The sequence below is a fragment of the Phoca vitulina genome, unplaced genomic scaffold, assembly GCF_004348235.1.
Source record: "Phoca vitulina isolate PV1807 unplaced genomic scaffold, GSC_HSeal_1.0 scaffold35, whole genome shotgun sequence".
NCBI classification, from domain to species: Eukaryota; Metazoa; Chordata; class Mammalia; order Carnivora; family Phocidae; genus Phoca; species Phoca vitulina.
In genome coordinates, this window is record NW_022589738.1 from 20,232,883 (window position 1) to 20,254,340 (window position 21,458).

The window sequence follows — 21,458 nt, forward strand, 5'->3', positions numbered from 1 at the left end:
ATCACAATTTGCCAGATGAGGAAACCGAAGCACAGAGATGTTCAGTAACTTGCCCAAGGTCACATGGCTAAGTCGCGTAACCTCAGTTTCCTTATCTGAGAAGCAGCCTTAATAATAAGAACTACCTCACAGAATTGTGGCTTACGACAATGCCTGTCACATATTACTTGCTATCATCACAATTACTTGCCCCCAGTAACACTCCTTCCATCCTACCATCCATTTTCCCGGCAGAATATCAGTCGCTTACATTTAGTGAGTGCTTCCTGTGGGCCACCTTAGTGCATATTAACTCAAAAAATCCTCACAGTAGGGGCGCCTGGGTGGCTCAGTCGTTAAGCATCTGCCTTCGGCTCAGGTCATGATCCCAGTGTCCTGGGATCGAGCCCCGGCATCGGGCTCCCTGCTCAGCGGGAAGCCTGCTTCTCCCTCTCCCACTCCCCCTGCTTGTGTTCTCTGTCAAATAAATAAATAAAATCTTAAAAAAAAAAAAAGAAAATCCTCGCAGTATTTAACATCATCACCACTCCCATTTTGGCCGCCACCAGCCAACCTCCAGTGTCAACCTCGCTCCGGGTCCCTGTCGCCAGCCCGCCCGCGCTACGTCATCACAGCGCGCCGCGCGGGAAGCCGCTGGGAGGAGAGGAGACGCCCCTTCCTAATTCCCTCGCTTGCTCTCTTGAGTCCTCGTGCGACACAACTGGCGCGGGTCCGGAGGACTCCCAAGGTGACTGGACAAGGACGGAGGGACAGCGGACAGGGCAGCCAGGACAACAGCGACGGTGGTTGGGGGAGGGGCGAGCTTGAGCCTGAGCACCGCCTCGAACCGCCGGCGCGCACTTCACGCAGGCGCAGCACGGCCAGCGTCGCACTGACGCGCTGACGTGCTGACGCGCTGACGGCGTTTGTGAGCTCGCGGGAGGTGTGGCCTGCGCAAGGGGCGCGGCCCTGTGCCACAACACACGGTGTGGGCGGGATCGGGGCGGGCAGTAGAGAGACCGGCCCAATGAAAAAGAGGACCTCAAGGACCCGCCGTCCGGCAGGTCGCCGGCAATGTGGCGGCATGAGCCATGGGCGGAGTTTGAGAAAAGGGCTGCGCCCAGTGAGTGGCGCTGAGGGGATTGGTCGGCGTCGACTGCGGGGGTGGGAAGGGGGAGGGGACTGGCGGGAGGCGGCCCGAAACTGACTGAAGGGGTTTGGTGGAGCTTGAGGGTAGGGTTTGAGCAGGAGGTGGGATCTGGTGGAAGGAAGGGGGCAGTCCCCCGAGGAGCGGGGCCCGTTGAAACGTTAGGGGCGGGATCTGGCCAAGTGGAAGGTGCGGGGCCGGCCCGATAAGGGGTGGAGTTAAGTGGATCGTTAAGGGTGGAGTCGGGGCCGGAGCTGGGTCTGGGTCTGGCTGAGTGAACGGGTGGGTGATTATCCTGGGAGATTAGCTGGAGGGGGCAGATTTGTGAAGGGGTGGGGTCTTGGCGAGGCTTGGAGGAATGAAAGAGTCTAGGAATGGGACTTGGGGAAGCGGAAAGGGCGGTGATCAGCTAGAGAGGGCCGGCCCTAGGACGGACTGAGCCCGGGGGTTTATTGCTCCGCGAAAGGGCAAGACATTTCGAGGGGAAAGAATAGTGTTAAAGGGGTGGAGTCTAGTGGGATGGGCGGGACCAGGTGGAATGGACACCCCAGTGGAAGGAGAGGGCCTTGAAAGGGGCGGAGTTTGGAAGGCGGTGGGGAGTAGGATAGCAGAAGGGATGGAGACTGTGTAGGGGGCGGGGCCTGGGAAGGGTCTGCGGTGTGGGGTCCTCAGGGCACTTCAGCCGGTTCGTAGTCACCTCCACCCCACCCCCCAGAACCGCGTCAGGGGTGAAGTCTCCCCGACCATGACCTCCACCGGCCAGGATTCCACCACAACCAGGCAGCGAAGGAGTAGGCATAACCCCCATTCGCCCCCCCACGACTCCAGCGTCACCTCGGTGAGGCCCCAGACCTGCCCTGATGGGGGTGGGGGGTGGAAAGGAGCAGTGGGCCGTGCGCTGGAATCTGACCCTTCTCTCTGTTTGGCAGAAGCGAGGTGTTAAGAAGGGTGCCTTACTCCACTCCAGCCCTAGTCTAGCAGAAGTAAAGAAGAAAGGCAGAATGAAGAAGCTCAACCAAGCAGCAGAGCAAGACCTAGTCGTGGGCCTGCAAGAGCTGGTGAGAGTGGCCTGGCCTCAATGGGGTTAGCCTTCTGTGACAATCAGAACCCTGTGGTTCTCCCTCCTGGACAGTGTGGTGCGTGCCTTCTGACTCAGGCCCTAACCGGATCGGTGTCTCCCCCCTTTTTTTTTTTCCCCTGCAGGATGTGAACCTTGAGGCCAAGACACTGTCTGGCACTGGCTTGGTGTTCGATGAGCAGCTAAATGAATTCCACTGCCTCTGGGATGACAGGTGAGGCTGCGTCCTCCAGGCTGTCCCCCTGACCGCACAAATAAACACTCTTAGAGCCCATTAGCAAGAATGAAGCCATTCTTCTGCTAGCCTAGAGACTGGAAGCAGATGATTTCGAGAGGTGAGGCTTAGGCTTGAAAAGATTCTTTTCATTTGGCCAACACTTACTGAGTATGCACTGTGTTCTGGGAGTTGGTGATACAGACATGTCAGACCGGACAGACAGGGTCCCTTCTCAAGGAGCCGATAGTCGAGTAGGAGAGCAAATCTTTAAACAGCCAACAGCAGTGGGAAATGGTTAATGAAGGATGACTTCAGACTGGGGGATTCAAGAGTGTTTGATAGAGGACCCTAGACTAGCATCCGGGGTTCGCAGAAGGCTTCCTTGAAGAAGGACATTCACGCAGACCTGGAAGAATTCTACCTCCCATTTGCTCACACATGTTGTAATCCATCAGCAAATTCTTTTGGCTCCATGTTGGAGATGTGTTCAGTACCTGACCTCCCCTCACCGCCTCCACTGCCGCCACCACCATCACTCACCTGGCCTTGCAGAGGCCTCCTCCCTGGCCGCCCGCCTCTACCTTCACCCCGCTGTCTGTCCTCCACATGGCAGCCAAAAAAAAAAAAAAAAAAATAGGTACGAGATGACGGTCTCTTCTTTTTCTTAAGTTAGCTTTCAACTGAAATATAGTTGATCTACAGCATTACATTAGTTACGGTCGTGTTCTCTTTCTTAAAAATCCTTCAAGGGCACACCATTGCCCTCAAGGTAAAGTCCACATTCTTCATTCTGGCCTCTAAGGTACCACGTGATCTGGTGGCCCGGCACCTTGGTGACTTCATGGGCCAATCACTCGCTTCACGTCATTTCACCCACACGGGTCCCCCTGCTGTTCTTCCACCAGGCCAGGTGCTCGGCCAGCTCGGGTCTTTACCCTGGCCGCTCCCCTTTTCCAGAGACTCGTTTCCACCTCCTCCCCTCGCAGTTGATGTTCACATCTCAAGGAGACTTTCTCAGAGAGGGCTCTGGCCACTCCCCTTCCCCCACACCTGCTCTCTGAGACATTCCTAGTCCGTGTCACCATTTGTTCGTGATCGCACTTACGTGTGTCTGTCCCCTATCCCAACAGAAGGCTCGTGATGGCAAAAGACTTCATTATTGCATACATGTCTACCATCTCCCGAGGAGCTAAGGCCACTGCAATAGACAAAACAAACAGAACCCCTGCCTTTGCGGAGATTGCATTTTAGAGGGGGAAGACAGCCAGTGAGCCAAAAAGTAAAATGATAGAGTGCTTTAGCAAGAGAGGTGCTATTGAGAGACACCGACGCGGGAGGGAGAGTGGCAGAAAATGGTCAGGGAAGGCCTCGCCGATCTTTGAGCAGGGATCGGAAGGAAGGGGAGGGAGTGAGCCACGGAGACACCTGGGAGAAGAGTGTTCTAGGCAGGGAGAGGAGCTAGCTGAAAAGTACTCGGTTGGATGAAGGAACAAGGAGAGGCCAGTGCGGGAGAAGCAGGGTGAGAGGGGAGAGCACTGGGAGGCGGCATCTGAGAAGCCGCGGGGCCGGTGGTTCCTGGCCTTCCAGAACAGGCGGAGGACTTGGGCTTTGCCTCTGTGCGACAGGGGAGCCACAAGGCGGTTCTAAGTGGAGGAGTGACGTGATCTGATTTGGATTTTAGCCAATGCTGTGTGGAGGAAGGGGCTGTTGGGGGAGCAAGGGCGGAAGCAGGGAGGCCAGTGAGGAGCTGAGGGCAGGAGCGCGGGCAGGAGGTTCTGGTGGCAGCAGGGGGGGTGACAAGGAGAGGGCAGGCTCTCGATGTATTGCGAGAACAGAGCCAAGCAGGCGTCAGGGTCGGCTCCAAAGTCTCTGACATGAGCCACTGTGGAAGGGGGGATGGGCAAGATGTGTAGAGCAGAGGGGCCGCTCACCCGTATCCGTGTGTGTGTGTGTGTGTCTGGATGTCTTGTCAACCCAGCTTCCCTGAAGGCCCTGAGCGGCTCCATGCCATCAAGGAACAGCTGATCCAGGAGGGCCTTCTGGACCGCTGCGTGTCCTTCCAGGTGAGTCCTTCAGCTGACACCCTGGGTGGGTGGGGGGCAGGAGCTGGTGGAGCCTGGGTGCGGCCAGTGCCTGAGCCCTTTATTCCTTGTGTCTCCCCAGGCTCGGTTTGCTGAAAAGGAGGAGCTGATGTTGGTTCACAGGTGAAGGCTTCCGAGCCTTGTAGAGGTGGGGAGGAGGCTGCCCCGGGCCAACCAGGGCAGGCCAGACTCTTTGGGAAGGGATATCATGGGTCCTGTGGCCTTGGGCAAGTTGCTGAGCCTCTCCGAATCTGAGGGTCCTTGCCTATCACATGGGAGCTAGCAAACAAACAGAAGTTCCTCGGGAGGGTTGGAGATGCGGTGGGTGCTTAGAATGGTGCCCACCATGTCTTAACCCCCGAGAGACTATTGTTATGACAATCTAGTATGTAAACAGACGGTGGGTGTGTGGACAGAGTGATCAGAGGTCCCCGCCGTGGGGCTGCAGGAACCCAGAGTGAGGGCCCCGGGGTGATGTGATTCAAGGAAAGCTAGCTTGGCAGAGGGGTGATCTGAGCTGAGAGTGAGTGAGTCAGATGAAGAGGAGAGCTGTACAGACAGCCACAGCAGTGCAGCCAACGGCCTGGGGGTAGGATTGATTGTGGCGAGAGCACAGGACAAGGGACATTCCTGGAAATGAGGCTGGCTAGGGAAGAAGCAGGGAACATGTCCTATATCCCAGCTGTCCCCCCAGATTGACAGTTGAGGGGGCCTGACTTGACCAGGGTTCAGATGGGGAAGGGACAGGGCCCTGACTCAGGCCCAGGAGGGAGGCAGGCCCTTGAATCTCCTGTCTGTGTCCCCAGCCTCGAATACATTGATCTGATGGAGACGACCCAGTACATGAATGAAGGAGAGCTCCGCATCCTAGCAGACACCTATGACTCAGTTTACCTGCATCCGGTATGGATAACAACTGTGAGAGCAGAGGGTGGTGGCAATCCCGGGGTTTCCCATCCTCACACCCACCACATCCTGGGGAGGAGTAGCGGAGTGGGCAGGCTACTCTCTCCCTTACGCCCTCTCTGGCTCCCCACTGTCTCTTCAGAACTCATATACCTGTGCCTGCCTGGCCTCGGGCTCTGTCCTCAGGCTGGTGGATGCGGTCCTGGGGAACGAGATCCGGAATGGCATGGCCATCATCAGGTAGGACCCACCAGCATTTGTTTTCTTTGTATTTAAAAAGATTTCTCCCCTCAAATGTAAAATGTATTGCTATGGGTGGTATATTCACAGGGTTCAAGAGTCAAAAAGTACAAAAGGGAGTACCAAAAAAGTCTCCCACCCCATCCCCCAGAGACCTGCTTCCTCTCCTGGAGGTAGTCACTGTACGTGTGTTCCCTGAAACCTTCTGTGCCTATTCATGGAGTAAATGCCGTATTTCATCGATGCTAAGATCTGTATTTCATCGATGCTAAGATCCGTATTTGATCATCTTGAGATCCGGATTCATCTGACAAACAGTGGCGTCTTAGAATTCATTTAGCAGCATTCTCTGCTTCATCGTTGGCATGTGAACTCACCGTACCTCTTAGCATTGTTGGCATCCCGGAACTGGTGAACTGCGGAAGATACGGCCTTTCTCCTCCCTCCCCTTTTTTGTAGCCACAAATGGTGGTAGCACTGAACACGTGCATTTTTCACTTCTACATCTTGGCAAGCTTTTCTCGAACAGTGTATGCTATAGACCCGCATGGAACACCGCTGTGCGAATGCACGGGAAGTTAGCCGGCCCCCTTGCGCTGGGCGTTTTGGTTGCCCCCAGTCGTTGGCCGCTTCCAAAACCTGTCACAGCAAATACCGTTATCCATTTAGAAACATTGTAATTTCACCCTTTTTGTTATATGGGCTGTGGGCTAAGTCTCCAGGAACAGGATGGGTGTGAGGGTGAGGGTGTATGCGTTGATAATTTTTACTTTATTTATTTGCTTTTTTAATTTCAGTTCCAGTATAGTTAACGTATGGCATTCTGTTGGTTTCGTGTGGACCACATAGTGACAAAAACATGGAACGGCTTCACTTGCGTGTCGCCCTTCTGCAGGGGCCATGCTAATCTCTGTTTCCAATCTTAGTATATGTGCTGCCAAAGTGAGCCCTATGCATTGATAACTTTAATGAACATTATCAGGTTTCCTTTGGGTAGAGAGCAGTAGACTGGGGGTGGAGGTCCAGGGGCCCCCGTCACTCAGTTACTGGCCGATTGGCAGACATCGGCACTGGGAGCGTTGGTGGTCTAGAATTGGAGAGCAGGGGAGAGTCTACCTCTGTAGAGGAGGACCCCCCTCCCCAATCTGTGGCCTCCCCTGTCCTGCCCAGGCCTCCTGGACACCATGCCCAGCACAGTCTTATGGATGGATATTGCATGTTCAACCACGTGGCCGTGGCTGCCCGCTACGCTCAAAAGAAGCATGCCATTCAGAGGTCAGCAGCAACCTGCAGGGGGGTGTGATGCGGGTGGCGCAGGGTAGGGTGTCCTGGCCTGGGTCCTTCCCCCCCAGATGCGCCTTGACGCTCTTCTATAGTACCCCCCTCTGTCCTCCTCACAGGGTGCTCATCGTGGACTGGGATATACACCATGGTCAGGGTACACAGTTTACCTTTGACCAGGACCCCAGGTATGCTCCAAGGGCTGCCTTCGATGCTAGACTCCCAGCTGCCACCCCCCGCCCTTACGGGCCCAGCCAGAAGGGGCCCCGGAAAGGAAGGGAAGGCATTCATATTCATTGGGCCCACCTCGGAACCTGGTTCTGTGCTGTTCCCTGCTCGTCTGCATTGTCGCTTAATTTCACTCCAAGGCAGGGTCTCTTGGGTTCCCCATTTTAGAAATGGGGGAACCGAGGCTTACACAAGGTCACACAGAGAAGTGGGAGAGATGAGATTTGAGCCCACAGGTACTTGGAGGTCTTGTTCACCAGTTGACCTTGGAGCTGGAGTGAACTTCAAATTACTACTTTATTTTTCTGATTAGTACAACTGCCAAGTGTTTGTTTAAAAAAAAATTGGACAATACGGAAATGTCTAAAGCAGTGAGTCTCCTCTAATTCCTGTCACCTCCAAATAGCTTATTGATAGTTTAGGTTATATTCTGACAGAGTTTTTCCTTTAGGTGTATGAATATTCAGTGTTAACACTAACACACTGCCTAATGGGACAGTCCTCTCTATGCTCTTTGGCAGCTTTTTGCATTTAACAGCATGTCGTGGCCACCTCTCCATGTTAGTGCCTCTAAAAAAGACACCCCGGTCTTTGTAAGGGCTGTTCAGTGTCCCACTATATGGCTGTACCTCTGGTCATTTAGCCCTGGGACACTGATGGTGCTTTCTAGTTTTTGCTAGAACAGACAGTTCTACGGTGAAAATATATAATTTTATATATTCTATAATCTGTAGTTTTAAAATATATGTATGTATAGGATGGATTTCCAATAGTGGATTGCTGGGTCAGAGGATCAGCGTGCTTTATTTTTTATTTTTTTTAAGATTTTATTTTATTTTTTTTAAAGATTTTATTTATTTATTTGATAGAGAGAGACAAAGCGAGAGAGGGAACACAAGCAGGGGGAGTGGGAGAGGGAGAAGCAGGCTTCCCCGCAGAGCAGGGAGCCCGATGCGGGGCTCGATCCCAGGACCCCGGGATCATCACCTGAGCCGAAGGCAGACACCTAACGACTGAGCCACCCAGGCGCCCCTATTTTTTTTTTAATTTAAATTTAATTAGCCAACATACAGTACATCGGTAGTTTTTGACAGAATGTTCAATGATTCATTAGTGGCACATACCAGATGTCCCTCCAGAAAGGTGGTACCAGCTTCCCCTTCCTGCAGAAAGTGATTGAGCAAGTCCTTGTCAGTAGGGACACTAAGTAGTTGTTTGATCCAGTCTTCTGCCAAACCAACTGCATAGAATCCCCTTGTCCGCCATAGATCCTGAGTTCCCGCGGCCCATTATTTAATCTAGGTTGGCTGTTCTGTAGACATGGCTTTGTTCTTTTCCAGCATTCAACGTTGCTGACAGATGTCTGCTTTGTATTCCTTTCTGAGTAATCCGTTTCCCTCTCCAAAGGTTTTAGTTTCTTCTTTCTGTCCCTGGTGTTCTGAACTTTCACCCTGGCCCCTTCATTCTGCTTAGCGGTGGGTAGATGTTTTACCTCTGAAGACTCAGGCCTTTCTTAAGCCCTTGGACGCTTTCTTCCTAATGGCCTTTGATGCTTTCTTCCACTGTATTCTACTGTATTCTGCCTGGTCTCTTGGGTTGTATTCTCTCGTGTTTTCTTCTCCCTTTTGCTCTGTGTCCTGGGAGATTTCCTCAGCTATACCTTGAAGCCCTTCTGTTGATTTATGTATTTAGCCATTCTTTTCATCTCCAAAAGCACTTTCTTCCTCCCTGTTTCTACGCCCCCTAGCAGCTCTTGTTTGGCATTCATACGGAAGGGTACAGTGCTGTTGCACATGGCTTTCTTGGGCCAACCCTGCCGTGTGGTGCACGGGAGTGTTTCCTGAGAGGTGTTTCCCTGGGATGGGGGCAGGAAATACCCACTGACAGGTCTCACCCTGTCATGTTGAGATGACATGCATTAGATGGGGTTCTGCCAAACGCCAGCTAAAAGGGGGTCTCTTCTTGAGATGGCATCTCCTTTTTTTTTTTTACCCTCCACCTCCGCAAACATTGGTCAGTTTGACTTATTTTTTCAAATCTAGCTTTTGGCTTTTTTGGCCATCTCCACTGTTCTGGTGTTTATTTATTTTTTTTTTTTTTAGATTGATTTATTTATTTTGAGAGGGGCGCCTGGGTGGCTCAGTCGTTAAGCGTTTGCCTTTGGCTCAGGTGATGATCCCGGGGTCCTGGGATCGAGCCCCGCATCGGGCTCCCTGCTCCGCGGGAAGCCTGCTTCTCCCTCTCCCACTCCCCCTGCTTGTGTTCCCTCTCTTGCTGTATCTCTCTCTGTCAAATAAATAAAATCTTTAAAAAAAAAAAGATTTATTTATTTATTTTGAGAGAGAGAGAGAGAGAGAGTGAGCGGGGAAGTGGGGAGAGAGACTCAAGCAGACTCCGTGCTGAGCCCGGAGCCCCACGTGGGGCTCGATCCCATGACCCTGAGATCATGACCTGAGCCGAGATCATGACCTGAGCTGAAATCAGGAGTCAGATGCTCAAACGACTGCGCCACCCAGGTGCCCCTAGTGTTTATTTTTTTATCCTTCATTATTTTTTCTGTTTTTATCTTTATTAATCTTTTCCTCCTGTGTTATTTTGTTCATTTCTGGCTTCTTGAATGCTTCAACATTTATCAACTCAAGTGGTGGCCAATCTAGTTTCATCTGGACCTGCTCTCACTGCCATCCTTCTGTAATATTTTGAAGTTAATCCCAGATTACCATATCACTTTTTTCTGTAAATATTCTTGAACATCTCACTAAAACGTAGAGGATATATTTTAAATTAAAAAAAAAGAAAGAAACATAACCATAGTGTTATCTCTAAGCAAATTAACAAGAATTCCCTGATGTCATGAATCATTCTTTTTCTTTTAATAAATGCATTGGAGGCTATCGCTGTGTTCTTTGGTGGATATGGTATTGACAATATGCACGGATATGAAGAATTGTGAATATATTCAATGCATTCTTTCTCATGAATAAGAATGTATAATTGGGGGGAAAAAAAGCATTTATCCATGCCCTTCAATCTCCTAGCTCTCCATTCCTCGGGCTCTTAATTCCATCAGCAGGGTCCTGGGTGGAGACAAATAGATCAGGCCTTAAAATACTACTACAAAGATGACAAAAAACAGGTAAACCAAAGCTAAGTGGTTAAAAGAAACAAGGAAATCTAGTGAATGGGTCGTTCAGTGAATTGGCTATTCAGAATTGATTTTGTGTGCATTGACCTGGATCCGCCCTTGATTTCTCAGAAGGGAAACCTCAGGTCATCTTGGGGGCCCTCCCTGATCCGCTCAGATTGAGAGAGGGCCCCGTGGGGCCCCTGGAGCCTCAAAGACTATTTCCCAGAGATTTGTTGAAGTCTCTAATTGTCTGACATCCTTTCTTCCATTCTCCGTCTTTCTGGGATGATACTTGTTTAAACTTCCTCTTACTATCTTTTGACTGGGACTGTGGAAGAGCAAGGAGGTGAACCTGTGCTGTCAGTCCACCATTCTTTCATTGGAAATCAGTGGAACTTATTTTAAAACTTCCTGCTGGGGCGCTTGGGTGGCTCAGTCAGTTAAGCATCAGACTCTTGATTTCAGCTCAGGTCATGATCTCAGGGTCGTGAGATAGAGCCCCGTGTCAGGCTCCTCGGGCTCCGTGCTGGGCGTGGAGCCTGCTTGAGATTCTCTCTCTCCCTCTCCTTCTGCCCTTCTCTCTCTAAAATAAAAATAAATAAATCTTTAAACAAAAATGCCTCCCACTGTTTGCTTTATAAACTTAGTTTCCTTGGGTGTTCGTTCTTCCACTGGCTCCGGAGGCTGTCATGGGGTAGGCTTTCTTCAGATATTTTCTTTATTCCTTTCTTCCCCCGATGATCATCTTTATGTTCTACTGTGCATTTCTCTTCCTCTACTGGTTAACTTACTAAAAAAAAAAAAAAAGTTTAGAACTGATATTTATCAGATCAAAAGTAAACCCATCATATCCCACCTACTCAAGACCACAGCTTTCACGTGGGTTTCATCCCCCAGTTCCAAGACGCTTTTCTGCTATTTTAAGAATCTTTCTATATCAGTTGCATCAAATTTCATAACCACGTTTTCAGCATTTATTAAAATGTCACTAAGTTGGTCTAGATTTATTGCTTACCACTATTTCTTGCATTTCCCTTAAAAAAAAAAAAAAGATAAAACTGCTGCCTTAAATTCTTTCTGGAACAAGACAGGGAGTGGATGAACAGATGGATGGGTGGATGGATGGATGGATAAGAGATTACTCATTTTGATTGCCCCCGTCAGAATTAAAGCCCTCCCACAGCCTCCTACTGGGCCTTCCTTTTTTTTTTTTTTTTAAGATTTATTTGTTTATTTGTCAGAGAGAGAGTGTGTTCACAAGCAGGGGGAGTGGCAGGCAGAGGGAGAAACAGGCTCCCCTCCTGAGCAAGGAGCCCGATGTGGGACTCCATCCCAGGACCCTGGGATCATGACCTGAGCCGAAGGCAGACGCTTAACCGACTGAGCCACCCAGGGGTCCCCCTGCTGGGCCTTCTATCAGAACATGGACCTTCGTGTCTTTTCAGTGTCTGTTCCGTGTATCTGTCCGCACGGCTCTGAGTGCTCAGTTTCTCACCTACAAAATACAGGAAGTAGTAGAGGTACCCTGTACGGTATCGGAGAGAAGGAACTGGTCCCCACTTCAGCTCAGCTGCACACACAGAACCAAGTTCCATGCCCCCTTACCCCTCACGCCTGAGTCTCCCCACGTCCTTCAGGGGAAGCACCAGGTTCCCCAGCCTGGCCTGCTGCTCTTTACCACCTTAGCCGGATCCTGCCAGCTAAGGGCTACGTGCCCCACTGTGGGCCTCCAACATCACAGGATTCATCCTGCCACCACCACCTTGGTCGCGGAGGCAGGCCGGTATGATTTTGAGTCCCCCGCAGAGTCAGGAGCCCTTGGGGACTGGGATGGACAGACCCCATAGCTGTCGGGGTCTCAGAGCTAGCAAAGAGGAGGGCAGGAGCGTTCGCCAAAGGAGGCATCCCAGTGAGAGAGCAGGTGAACGAGTGAGGGAAGTAGTGGAGCAATGGGAGAATTCATGAATGGGACGGGTGGATAAGTTGGCGACTAAATAGAAGAATGAATGGATGCAGGAGGTAAAGAGTTAATGGGGAAGTTAATGAGAGAATGAATGAGTAGTTGAGTAAACTGGGAGCTGTGGGTTGGGGCGCCTGGGGGCATTCACTCTCAACCGCCCCCTACCTCTTTTGTCTTCCCTCTGCCTCCAGCGTCCTCTATTTCTCCATCCACCGCTACGAGCAGGGCCGGTTTTGGCCCCACCTGAAGGCCTCTAACTGGTCCACCATAGGTTTTGGCCGAGGCCAGGGATATACCATGAATGTGCCTTGGAACCAGGTCAGTGTCTGCCTGCCCTTTGCCCCCGAAGTTAGGCCCACCCCTGCCCTTCAGCCAGTTTGGGGCAGAGGGCAGAACGTCCCCATCGTGCCTCTCTGTCCGCAGGTGGGGATGCGAGACGCCGACTACATTGCTGCCTTCCTGTACCTCCTTCTGCCAGTCGCCCTTGAGGTCCTGGGGGTCTGGGGTGTGTTGGGACAGGAGCGATGTTGAGGGATGGGCCGCAAGGGCAAGTGGCCTCATGTAGTGTCCCTTTCCCTCTCAGTTCCAGCCCCAGCTGGTCCTGGTGGCCGCTGGATTTGATGCCCTCCAAGGGGACCCCAAGGTAAGGCAGGCTCCCTGGGGTGGTACGTGGGCAGAAGGGGGTTTGCACGGAGCCAGGCTGATCCTCCACGTCCACCCCCCCCACCCAAGGGTGAGATGGCCGCCACTCCGGCAGGATTCGCTCAGCTAACCCACCTGCTCATGGGTCTGGCAGGAGGCAAACTGATCCTGTCTCTGGAGGTGAGTGACTCACTTCGTGTCTCAGCCCGTGGATCGAGGAGGACGTTAGAACAAAGCTTTCAGGTCAGGCAGGAGTTTCTGTCCCAGCATTTCTACTCACCAGCTGGACAACCTCACCCAGGTCACTGAACTTCCTCGTGCCCCTGCTTTCGTTGCGTGAAACGGGCGCCGTAATCGTGGCCATCGCCTCATAGCACTGTTCAGTGAACGAAACGGAAGTCACGCTTCAAATTCCTCGTTGCCTGATATGTAGTCAGCACCCCTAGTATTATTATTCCTGTTCTTCCCTGGTAACGCCTGGTTCTCTCCTGACCCCCCCTCACACTCCTTTCCCAGGGTGGCTACAACCTCCGCTCCCTGGCCGAGGGCGTCAGCGCCTCCCTCCACACCCTTCTGGGAGACCCTTGCCCCACACTGGAGTCTCCTGGTGCCCCCTGCCCAAGGTGAGCCCTGGTGGAGGAGGAGAAAAGCGGGACCCCCGCTGCCCACCCACGGGCATATTTGGTCACATTTCCCCTCCCTTGCCCTCTAGTGCCCAGGCATCACTCTCCTGCGCTCTGGAAGCCCTGGAGCCTTTCTGGGAGGTCCTTGTAAGATCAGGTAGGAGGCAGGGAGGGGGCTAGGTGGGGAGTCAAGCATGGAATGAGCCCTTGGGAGAGACTCTCTTCCAGACCCTCCTCGGGCTTCCCTGGGCCCCCTTGGTGGGGGCGGGTCAGGCCCTCTCTTGCACTAGACCCTGGTTTCAGGCCTCCTGCCCCTTTCACGTTTGGGTAAACGTTGTTCCAGAGTATTCCAGGGATCCAGGGTGGGGGAGTAGGGTGAATGTGGCCTCCCCTTACAGCTGAGAGCCTGGAGGAGGACTTCCTGGAGGAGGAGAACGTGAAAGAAGAAGAGGGACCGTGGCAGCCCCCGGCGCTCCCAATCCTGACGTGGCCCGTGCTACAAGCTCGCACAGGGCTGGTCTATGACCAGCGGATGATGGGTCACTACAACTTGTGGGACAGGTATGCAGTCGGAGGGCCACCCGCTAAGTGGACAGGGAGATCCCTCCCCCTTCCTCAAGCACTAAGCCCTGCCTCTGGTTCCTGCCCACCTCCTCCCCCCCCCCAGCCACCACCCAGAGATGCCTCAGCGAGTCTTTCGGATCATGCGCCGTTTGGAAGAACTGGGCCTTGCGGGGCGCTGCCTCACGTTGCCCGCACGCCCCGCCACGGATGCCGAACTGCTCACCTGCCACAGGTCAGGGACCCCCCACCCCCACCCCGTGCCTGGGGTGGGATGGGGCCTCAGGGCACACATGCCACCCCCAGGGGGCGGCGGGGGGGGCTGGAGTAAGGGCTCTCCCGTCCCTGGGGGACACGGAGGGGCCGTAGCCACCTGACTGTCCCCTGTGGCCCGTCTGTGCCTCCAGTGCTGAGTACGTGGGTCGTCTGCGGGCCACAGCGAAGATGAAAACCCGGGAGCTGCACCGCGAGGGCTCCAGCTTCGACTCCATCTACATCTGCCCCAGCACCTTCGCCTGCGCACAGCTGGCCACTGGCGCCGCCTGCCGCCTGGTGGAGGCCGTGCTGGCCGGGGAGGTACCTCCTCCGCGGGGTGGGCCGCCGCTCGGGAGAGGTGGGGGCCCTGGGAGGGCGGGGCGGGGCCTGCGGAGGGGGACCCCTGCTCCCCGGAGGCCTTGCTTGCTGGCCAGTGCAGCGGGGGGATGGGGCTGCAGGCTGGAGGCCCCTAGCAGCTGGGGGTAGTGGCCGGGCCGGAAGGGGAGAAGAAAGGGGAGAGAAAGCAGTGAGGGCAGGTGGTCTGATCTTTGCTTCCTGCCCCTCCCCCCAGGTTTTGAATGGCACTGCTGTGGTGCGTCCCCCAGGACACCATGCAGAGCGGGATGCCGCGTGTGGTTTTTGCTTTTTCAACTCTGTGGCTGTGGCTGCTCGCCATGCCCAAGCCGTCAGTGGGCATGCGCTGCGGTGAGGGCTCCCTGCGCCTCCCCCCCCCCCCCCCCCCGCCCCAGCCCAGGGCTTACTCAGCAGGCCCCTTGGTGCAGCGCCCCCAGGACTTACCCAGAAACACCCAAGAGTACAATCGCCCAGCACTTCCCCAGAAAAGGACCAAGGATCTAGCCTTGCAGCGCGCTTCCCCAGATAGGACCCCCAGACTGTGGCACCCAGGTAGTTATAAAACAAGATCCAGAGTCCCCCTGCTCCCTCATTTCTGGCCCCTGAGGGCTGTTGTGACAGAATTCAGGGTCCAGGTCCCCAGTGCTTACTAAAGAAGACCCAGTATCCGGCTGCCCACATTTACCCATCCTGGGGGCAGGAGGCTCTGGCCCTGAGCACTTGCTTGGGCCCACAGTGAAGACCTCAGGACCCAGGCTCTGGCTTGCACCCTTCCTCTGATGGGACCCGCCAGCCTGCCCCACACTGCTTTCCCCGGGGACCCAGAGTTTTGCCACCAGCAATAAAATGCCCCTGCAGACAGACCCCAGGGCTCCAGCCCCTGCCCCCTCCCCGAGTGGGCCAGTGTCCCAGGTCACTGAGGAGCAGTTCCCTCCCCAGGATCCTCATAGTGGACTGGGACATCCATCACGGTAATGGAACTCAGCACATGTTTGAGCAAGACCCCAGGTGAGGGGCCGGGGCGGGGGGGCAGCCATGCATGCTCAGGGGTGGCCGGGCGGGCAGGGGCGACCCACTAACCAGCCGTGGTCCCCCTTCCCACCCCGGCAGCGTGCTGTACATTTCCCTGCACCGATATGATCACGGCACCTTCTTTCCCATGGGGGATGAGGGCGCCAGCAGCCAGATAGGCCGGGCCACAGGCACCGGCTTCACGGTCAACGTGGCCTGGAACGGGCCCCGCGTGGGCGACGCCGACTACCTGGCTGCCTGGCATCGTCTGGTGCTCCCTATTGCCTACGAGGTACAGTACGGGATGTACGTGGCAGTGACCGCGTGGGGGACCGCGGGCCCGCACCTGTCCCGATGGGCGGCCGTAGTGAGGGCTGTGTTGGGGGGTGACTCTGCGAAGGCCTGGGCCTATTCCTGCCTCCGCAGAGTGGCTCTACGTGACCGCCTCTGTGCGCGTGACCGTAAGGGACCCCTGGGTACTCGCGGGGGGTCTTCGGTGGGCACGTGTGAGGCGGCCCCGCGCGCCTGCCGGCTCTGTGCGGCGGCGCGGGGGGGGGGGGGGGGGGGGGTGTGAGTGCGTGTGTGAGGCTGCGCAGATGGGTCTTGGCCACTACCGTGCCTCTCTCGGGTGTGCTCTCAGCGACAGCTGGTGTGTGGCTTTCTGCGTGTGGGGGGGTGTGTGGGACAGGCCTCTGTCTGCCTGTCTGCCGCGGCTGTGTGTGTCTCTGACTGGCGGGGGCCTGTCTGTGCTTGCCTGACTCTGCGTGAGGGGCTACGGGCGACTGCCTTCTTGGTGGGCACCGCGCGCGCGCGTGTGTGTGTGTGTGTGTGTGTGTGTGTGATTAGCACGATGTCAGTTCAGTCCTTATGCTGCTGTCTGGCCACATACGGGTATGCGACCATTTTCTGTGTGTAGCACTTGCCTTGTCACCTTCTGCGATGGAAGTGTGCGCGCACCTCCCTTTGGCGCCGTTTATACAAAGCCCTGTGTTGTTGTGCACGTATGTCCCGTGTCACCGTCTCCTGACATCTGAGTCTCTACATTGCACGTCTCGGCCTCATGTCCCCATCTGTCCGTTTCTAGAAGTGTCTCCATGTCTCTGTGTGTCACATCTCTAAGTCTCTGTTTGGTGCGTCCACGTCTCTGTTGATCTGTCTCCGTGTCTCTGTGTCTCTCCAACCCCGAGTCTGTCCTGTGTCTCCACGTCCTCCCCTTGCTGTTTTCAGGGCCCTGGTCTTGTGTCCCCCAGTCTCCCCGTCTCCAGCTCTCTGACTTGCATCTGTGTGTGTCTGGGGCGCCCTCACCTGCTGGCTACCCAGGCCTCCACACTCACGCCCATGTGTCTCTTCTCTCCCTGCTTCAGTTTAATCCAGAACTGGTGCTGGTCTCGGCTGGCTTTGATGCTGCACGGGGGGACCCGCTGGGGGGCTGCCAGGTGTCACCCGAGGGCTATGCACACCTCACCCACCTGCTGATGGGCCTTGCCAATGGCCGTATCATCCTGATCCTAGAGGTAACCCTCTCAGTCCCTCTTCCTAAGGTGGGAGGGCGGTTTGGAAGGCTGGAAGTCCTGCCTTTCCGGCTGGCTGGCTGAGACACTTGGGGCAATTTCCTAAAATTGGCTTTGAGTGTCCCCGCCTGGGACTGTCGGCACGTACTGGGCATTCAGCACAACACCGGCTTAACGGCCTTAACTGAGTGCTCAGTACGTGCCATTCGCTCTTCTGGGCACTCCGTGTATATTATTAATTCACTTACTTGACAAAGCAGCCTGTTGAGGTCAAGTCTGCTGGCCTCGTCATTTTCCTCTCTCAAGAGCAGGGAAACTGAGGCACGGCGAGGTGTGGTGATTAGCCCGAGGTCCCACGCTCAGTAATGGCAGGGCCAAGCAGCCTGGCTCCAGCGTCTAAGCTTTTTACCACTACTTGAGCCGCCTCTAGCAAGCTCTCCAGACAAAGTAAACCCACTGACCTTTTGTAAGTCACTCAGTGCCCCTGCCCCCCCCTGTGCCTCAGTTTCCTCATCTATAAGATGGGGCTGGCTACTCGTGGAAAAGTGCCTGGCATGCGGTAAGCACTGTCTGAGTAGTCTCTTATCGCTGTGAGTCATCGCACCGGGTTGAACCCTCTCAGCCACCTTACGTGCTACCTTTCACTGCTTAGAGGATAAGGCCAGTTGCTGGCAGAGATTAATTGGCTGCTCTCAGGTCCCACGGTGGGCCCAGGCCTGCTTGTGGCAGGGCAGGGGAGTGGTCGAGGACATGAACTCTTCCATCCGGTAGCCCCGCTCCCAACCCCAGCGCTGCCTCCCACCAGTTGTTAGGGCCTCAGACACATTATCTAACCACTCCGAGCCTCAGTGTCTTTATCTGTAGAAAGAGCAGAGACTGGGGTGCCTAAAGGATGTGAGGAAAGGGGGTTCCCGTGCAGATTGAGCACATGTGGTTGTAAGGATCAGGAGAGTCGACACACACGAAATGCTCAAAATGGGGTCTGGTGCAGCGCAAGCACTTCATGCGTACCCGCCGTTACTGATGTGACCCTCAGGGTTACTGTCGTTGTGGTAATTATTCTCTTGCACTCGATGTCATAGTTTATCCCCCTCAACAACCACCTCACACGGTGAGTACTGCCCATCTGACAGATGACACTTCCCCTCACTTGTCCTCACCCTCCAGACTTTCAGGGCCCCGAAGGGGGATTGGGAGGCAGAACCTCTTGCCTCCCAAATTCCATGAGGACCCCCCATCATACCTTTTTCTCCCCTTTTTTCTTAACAAAGGGTGGCTACAACCTGACATCCATCTCGGAGTCCATGGCTGCCTGCACCCGTTCCCTCCTTGGGGACCCACCACCACTGCTAACCCTGTCGCGGCCCCCGCTGTCAGGGGCCCTGGCCTCCATCACCGAGACCATCCAAGTCCATCGCAGATACTGGCGCAGCTTGCGGGCCATGAGTGAGCAGGCGTGGGGAACGGGGGGCTGTGGGGGGCTCAGGAGAGGGCAGGGATCAGATGCAGGATAGGGGATAGCACCCACGCTCAAGGATCTCCCCCCTGCGGTTCCAGAGGTCGAAGACAAGGAGCGACCCTCCAGTTCTAAGTCGATCCCCAAGAAGGTGACCCGGTCAGCCAACCGTGGGTCAGCTGTGCGGATGACCGCACCAGACAGGAACATTCTGGATGCGGACGCAGGGAAGGCTACCGCAGCATCATCCATGGAAGTGGCCACTCCAGACCAAGCTAAGTCAGAGACTGCCGTGGTGGAGCTCATTCAGGACCAAACCCCGGAGGCTCCCACCGGGGAAGCCCCGGCGGACCGGACGCCCTCAGAGGCGGCCACAGGAGGGGCCACGCTGAACCAGCCCGTCGTGGAGTCTGCCGCAGCTGGAGCCACGCCAGGCCAGACCATCTCAGAGGGAGCCGTGGGGGGTGCTGACGTGATCCTAACCCCTCCGGCCTTATGTACTGACAACCACACTCCTCCAGCCTCACGTGCGCAAGGAGCCACAACCCAGATAGCCCCCAGTAAGCTGACTGAGAATCCCAGGACCTCGGCCCTAAACAGCAAGGCCCAGGTAAGCCCCACCACACCCAGGTCGGCGGGGGGAGAAGGGGCCAGAACCCGGCCTCTCGGGTGCATCTCTTACCTCTGTGCTTCCAGGAGGCACCAGAATCTCAGATCGCAGAAGAGGAGGGGCTGCTAGGAGAGGCAGCTAGAGGTCAGGACAGGGATGATTCCGTGCTGATTCAGAGCTTTGGGGACCATGCCAACGCTGACCAGGTGAGCTCGGGTCAGGGAGGAGACTGGCGTCCTTCTCTGGCCCATGTGTGCCTCCACGTAGGCGCGTGCGGTGTGAGAACATGTGACACGGAGATGGAGTCCCTAGCTGACTCCGTTTCACCCACTCCAGGTCATGTTTTATGCCGTGACACCGCTGCCCTGGTGTCCCCATTTGGTGGCAGTACGTCCCATACCTGAATCGGGCCTGGACGTGACCCAACCTTGTCAGGACTGTGGAACACTCCAGGAGAACTGGGTGTGTTTGTCTTGCTATCAGGTACGCGGCAGCGGAGGGGGCTGGGGGGGTGGGGGGGGCGGAGGTCGGCCCAGGAGTCGACTGCACGTGGCTGCTGATCCCCACCCGATGCTCCCTCCCCAACCTCAGGTCCACTGTGGCCGTTACATCAGTGCCCATATGCTCCAACACCACGAAGTCTCAGGACACCCGCTGGTCCTCAGCTACGTCGACCTGTCTACCTGGTGTTACAACTGCGAGGCCTATGTCCACCACCAGGTGGGTCCTGGGCAGCCCCGAGAATGCATGCACACACACGCCTTCTGTGCTGGGATAAGGGGAGATCGGAGAGTGCAGGAGAAGGGTTGTCGAGGGCTGGGGTGGGGCAGCCCCCTGGCTGAGGTAGAGGGGTCCTCACTCTCTCTCACCTACCCTCTTGCGCCCTCAGGCTCTCCTGGATGTGAAGAACGTCGCTCACCAGAACAAGTTTGGGGAGAACATGCCCCACTCACACTAAATCCCAGAACGTGCCCCTCTTCTCCACCTTCTGAGGACCTGGATGAGGGGCAGCCTCACTCTATCCCATCCTGAAGACTCTTTTCACCTCCCCAAGGGTGCCGATTTAAGCATAAATACTTGTAAGAGTACTGTGATGATCAATTGTAAATCTCCCTCTGCCCACTGTCTGTTGGAGGGACTCCATCTTTTCTGCCCTGGAAGGAAAGGGGGGGTTCAGTGGTCCCAAGAGGGGGCTGATATCACGAAGAGAGGGGAATCAACTGACAATATATAGCAGAGTTCCATTTGTAATAAAGGAGAAGCTGTTACAAAACCTGGAGAGAGCCTTTTAATCTTAAGTGGGTGAAGAACCTCACACCCCTGGCCAACCCCTGGTCTGCTGAGTAATGAAGCAATGAGGGCATGGGTCTCTACCAGGTCAACCCCCTGCCCATCCAGTGTCCAAAAAACGGACTGGAAATAGGGCAAGCAGCTTGACTGGCTCGACTGTAGATTAAATGGCGGAATCCCAGAGCAAATGAGTGCCTGCCTTAGAAATAGCCTCACAGCCAGTCCCAGCTACACCCCGGGCTGAGAAGGCAAGACAACCATCAGGAAGTGTCCTCACCAGGCCTCAGTCTCCCCATCTGTCTTTTTGTCCTGATTCGGGTGTGGGTGGTCCGGGTTTCCCATACTTAGATTTGGTGGTCATGGGTAACCTCCTAGGGGAAGGGGTGCCTGTCATTGACCAGGGATGAGGAACTAGAGGATAGTTTGGGGGTTTTATTTCTCCCACATAATGAGAATTTCTTTTGCAACTCAAAACAGTTCAAGCTGAGGTTTCTTAGGCTTTTCTTCATGGCCACCTTATGAACCCAAGATACCCACTGGGTGGGCCACCGGAGCCCCACCCAGTCAAGAAGAAGGGGCAGGGGGCTGTGGCCAACTCAGTGATCCCTCTTTTAAGGAACATTCTGGATGCCCCCCTCAACAACGTGGGCTTCCATCTCATTGGTCAGACCTGTGTCACATGACTGCCATAGCTGCAAGGGAGTCTGGGAAATGTTTGAGCTTGACACGCATCCACTTCAAATCAGGTTCCTAAGGGCCTGACGCAATAACCCTCCCCTGCAACTCTTTCCCTCCAGCAACAGGCACAACCCTCTCCCCCAAGCTGCTTTCCAAAAAGCCTGCTTGAGACAGCCCAGGCTCTGCTTGAGGCCCTCACGAGACCTACGCCAAAGTCTGGCCA

The 21,458-nt window shown here is 55.0% G+C and overlaps 1 protein-coding gene and 1 pseudogene across 7 annotated transcripts; one reads left to right on the top strand and one right to left on the bottom strand.

Annotated features, from left to right (window-relative positions):
* Window positions 1-561: 561 nt before the first annotated feature.
* Window positions 562-20,539, top strand: HDAC6 (histone deacetylase 6). Of its 7 annotated transcripts, none has more exons than XM_032426762.1 (29): window positions 562-727; window positions 1,842-1,964; window positions 2,056-2,184; window positions 2,330-2,418; window positions 4,400-4,484; window positions 4,585-4,625; window positions 5,309-5,405; window positions 5,551-5,648; window positions 6,819-6,923; window positions 7,049-7,117; window positions 12,436-12,562; window positions 12,668-12,733; window positions 12,828-12,887; window positions 12,977-13,066; window positions 13,403-13,509; window positions 13,599-13,666; window positions 13,908-14,070; window positions 14,177-14,305; window positions 14,478-14,646; window positions 14,897-15,030; window positions 15,619-15,687; window positions 15,790-15,982; window positions 17,055-17,204; window positions 18,473-18,647; window positions 18,759-19,267; window positions 19,354-19,473; window positions 19,604-19,750; window positions 19,859-19,987; window positions 20,157-20,539. In XM_032426762.1, exons 2-29 carry the CDS (start codon window positions 1,872-1,874, stop codon window positions 20,223-20,225), a joined length of 3,480 nt encoding a protein of 1,159 aa, XP_032282653.1. In that variant the 5' UTR covers window positions 562-727; window positions 1,842-1,871; the 3' UTR covers window positions 20,226-20,539. The 7 variants fall into 7 exon arrangements, with proteins under 7 accessions (XP_032282653.1, XP_032282654.1, XP_032282648.1 ...); XM_032426757.1 differs by lacking the exon at window positions 562-727 and adding an exon at window positions 1,032-1,102; XM_032426760.1 differs by lacking the exon at window positions 562-727 and adding an exon at window positions 1,168-1,212.
* On the bottom strand, window positions 6,502-6,598 carry LOC116646208 (annotated as a pseudogene).
* Window positions 20,540-21,458: the final 919 nt, after the last annotated feature.

Bases quoted from the DNA above. Each gene is read 5' to 3' on its own strand.
- HDAC6 (XM_032426757.1), top strand. From the start codon at position 1,064: ATGAGCCATGGGCGGAGTTTGAGAAAAGGGCTGCGCCCA. The intron at 1,103-1,841 runs GTGAGTGGCGCT...CCCACCCCCCAG, and splicing joins TGAGAAAAGGGCTGCGCCCA to AACCGCGTCAGGGGTGAAGT. The intron at 12,563-12,667 runs GTCAGTGTCTGC...CTCTGTCCGCAG, and splicing joins TGAATGTGCCTTGGAACCAG to GTGGGGATGCGAGACGCCGA.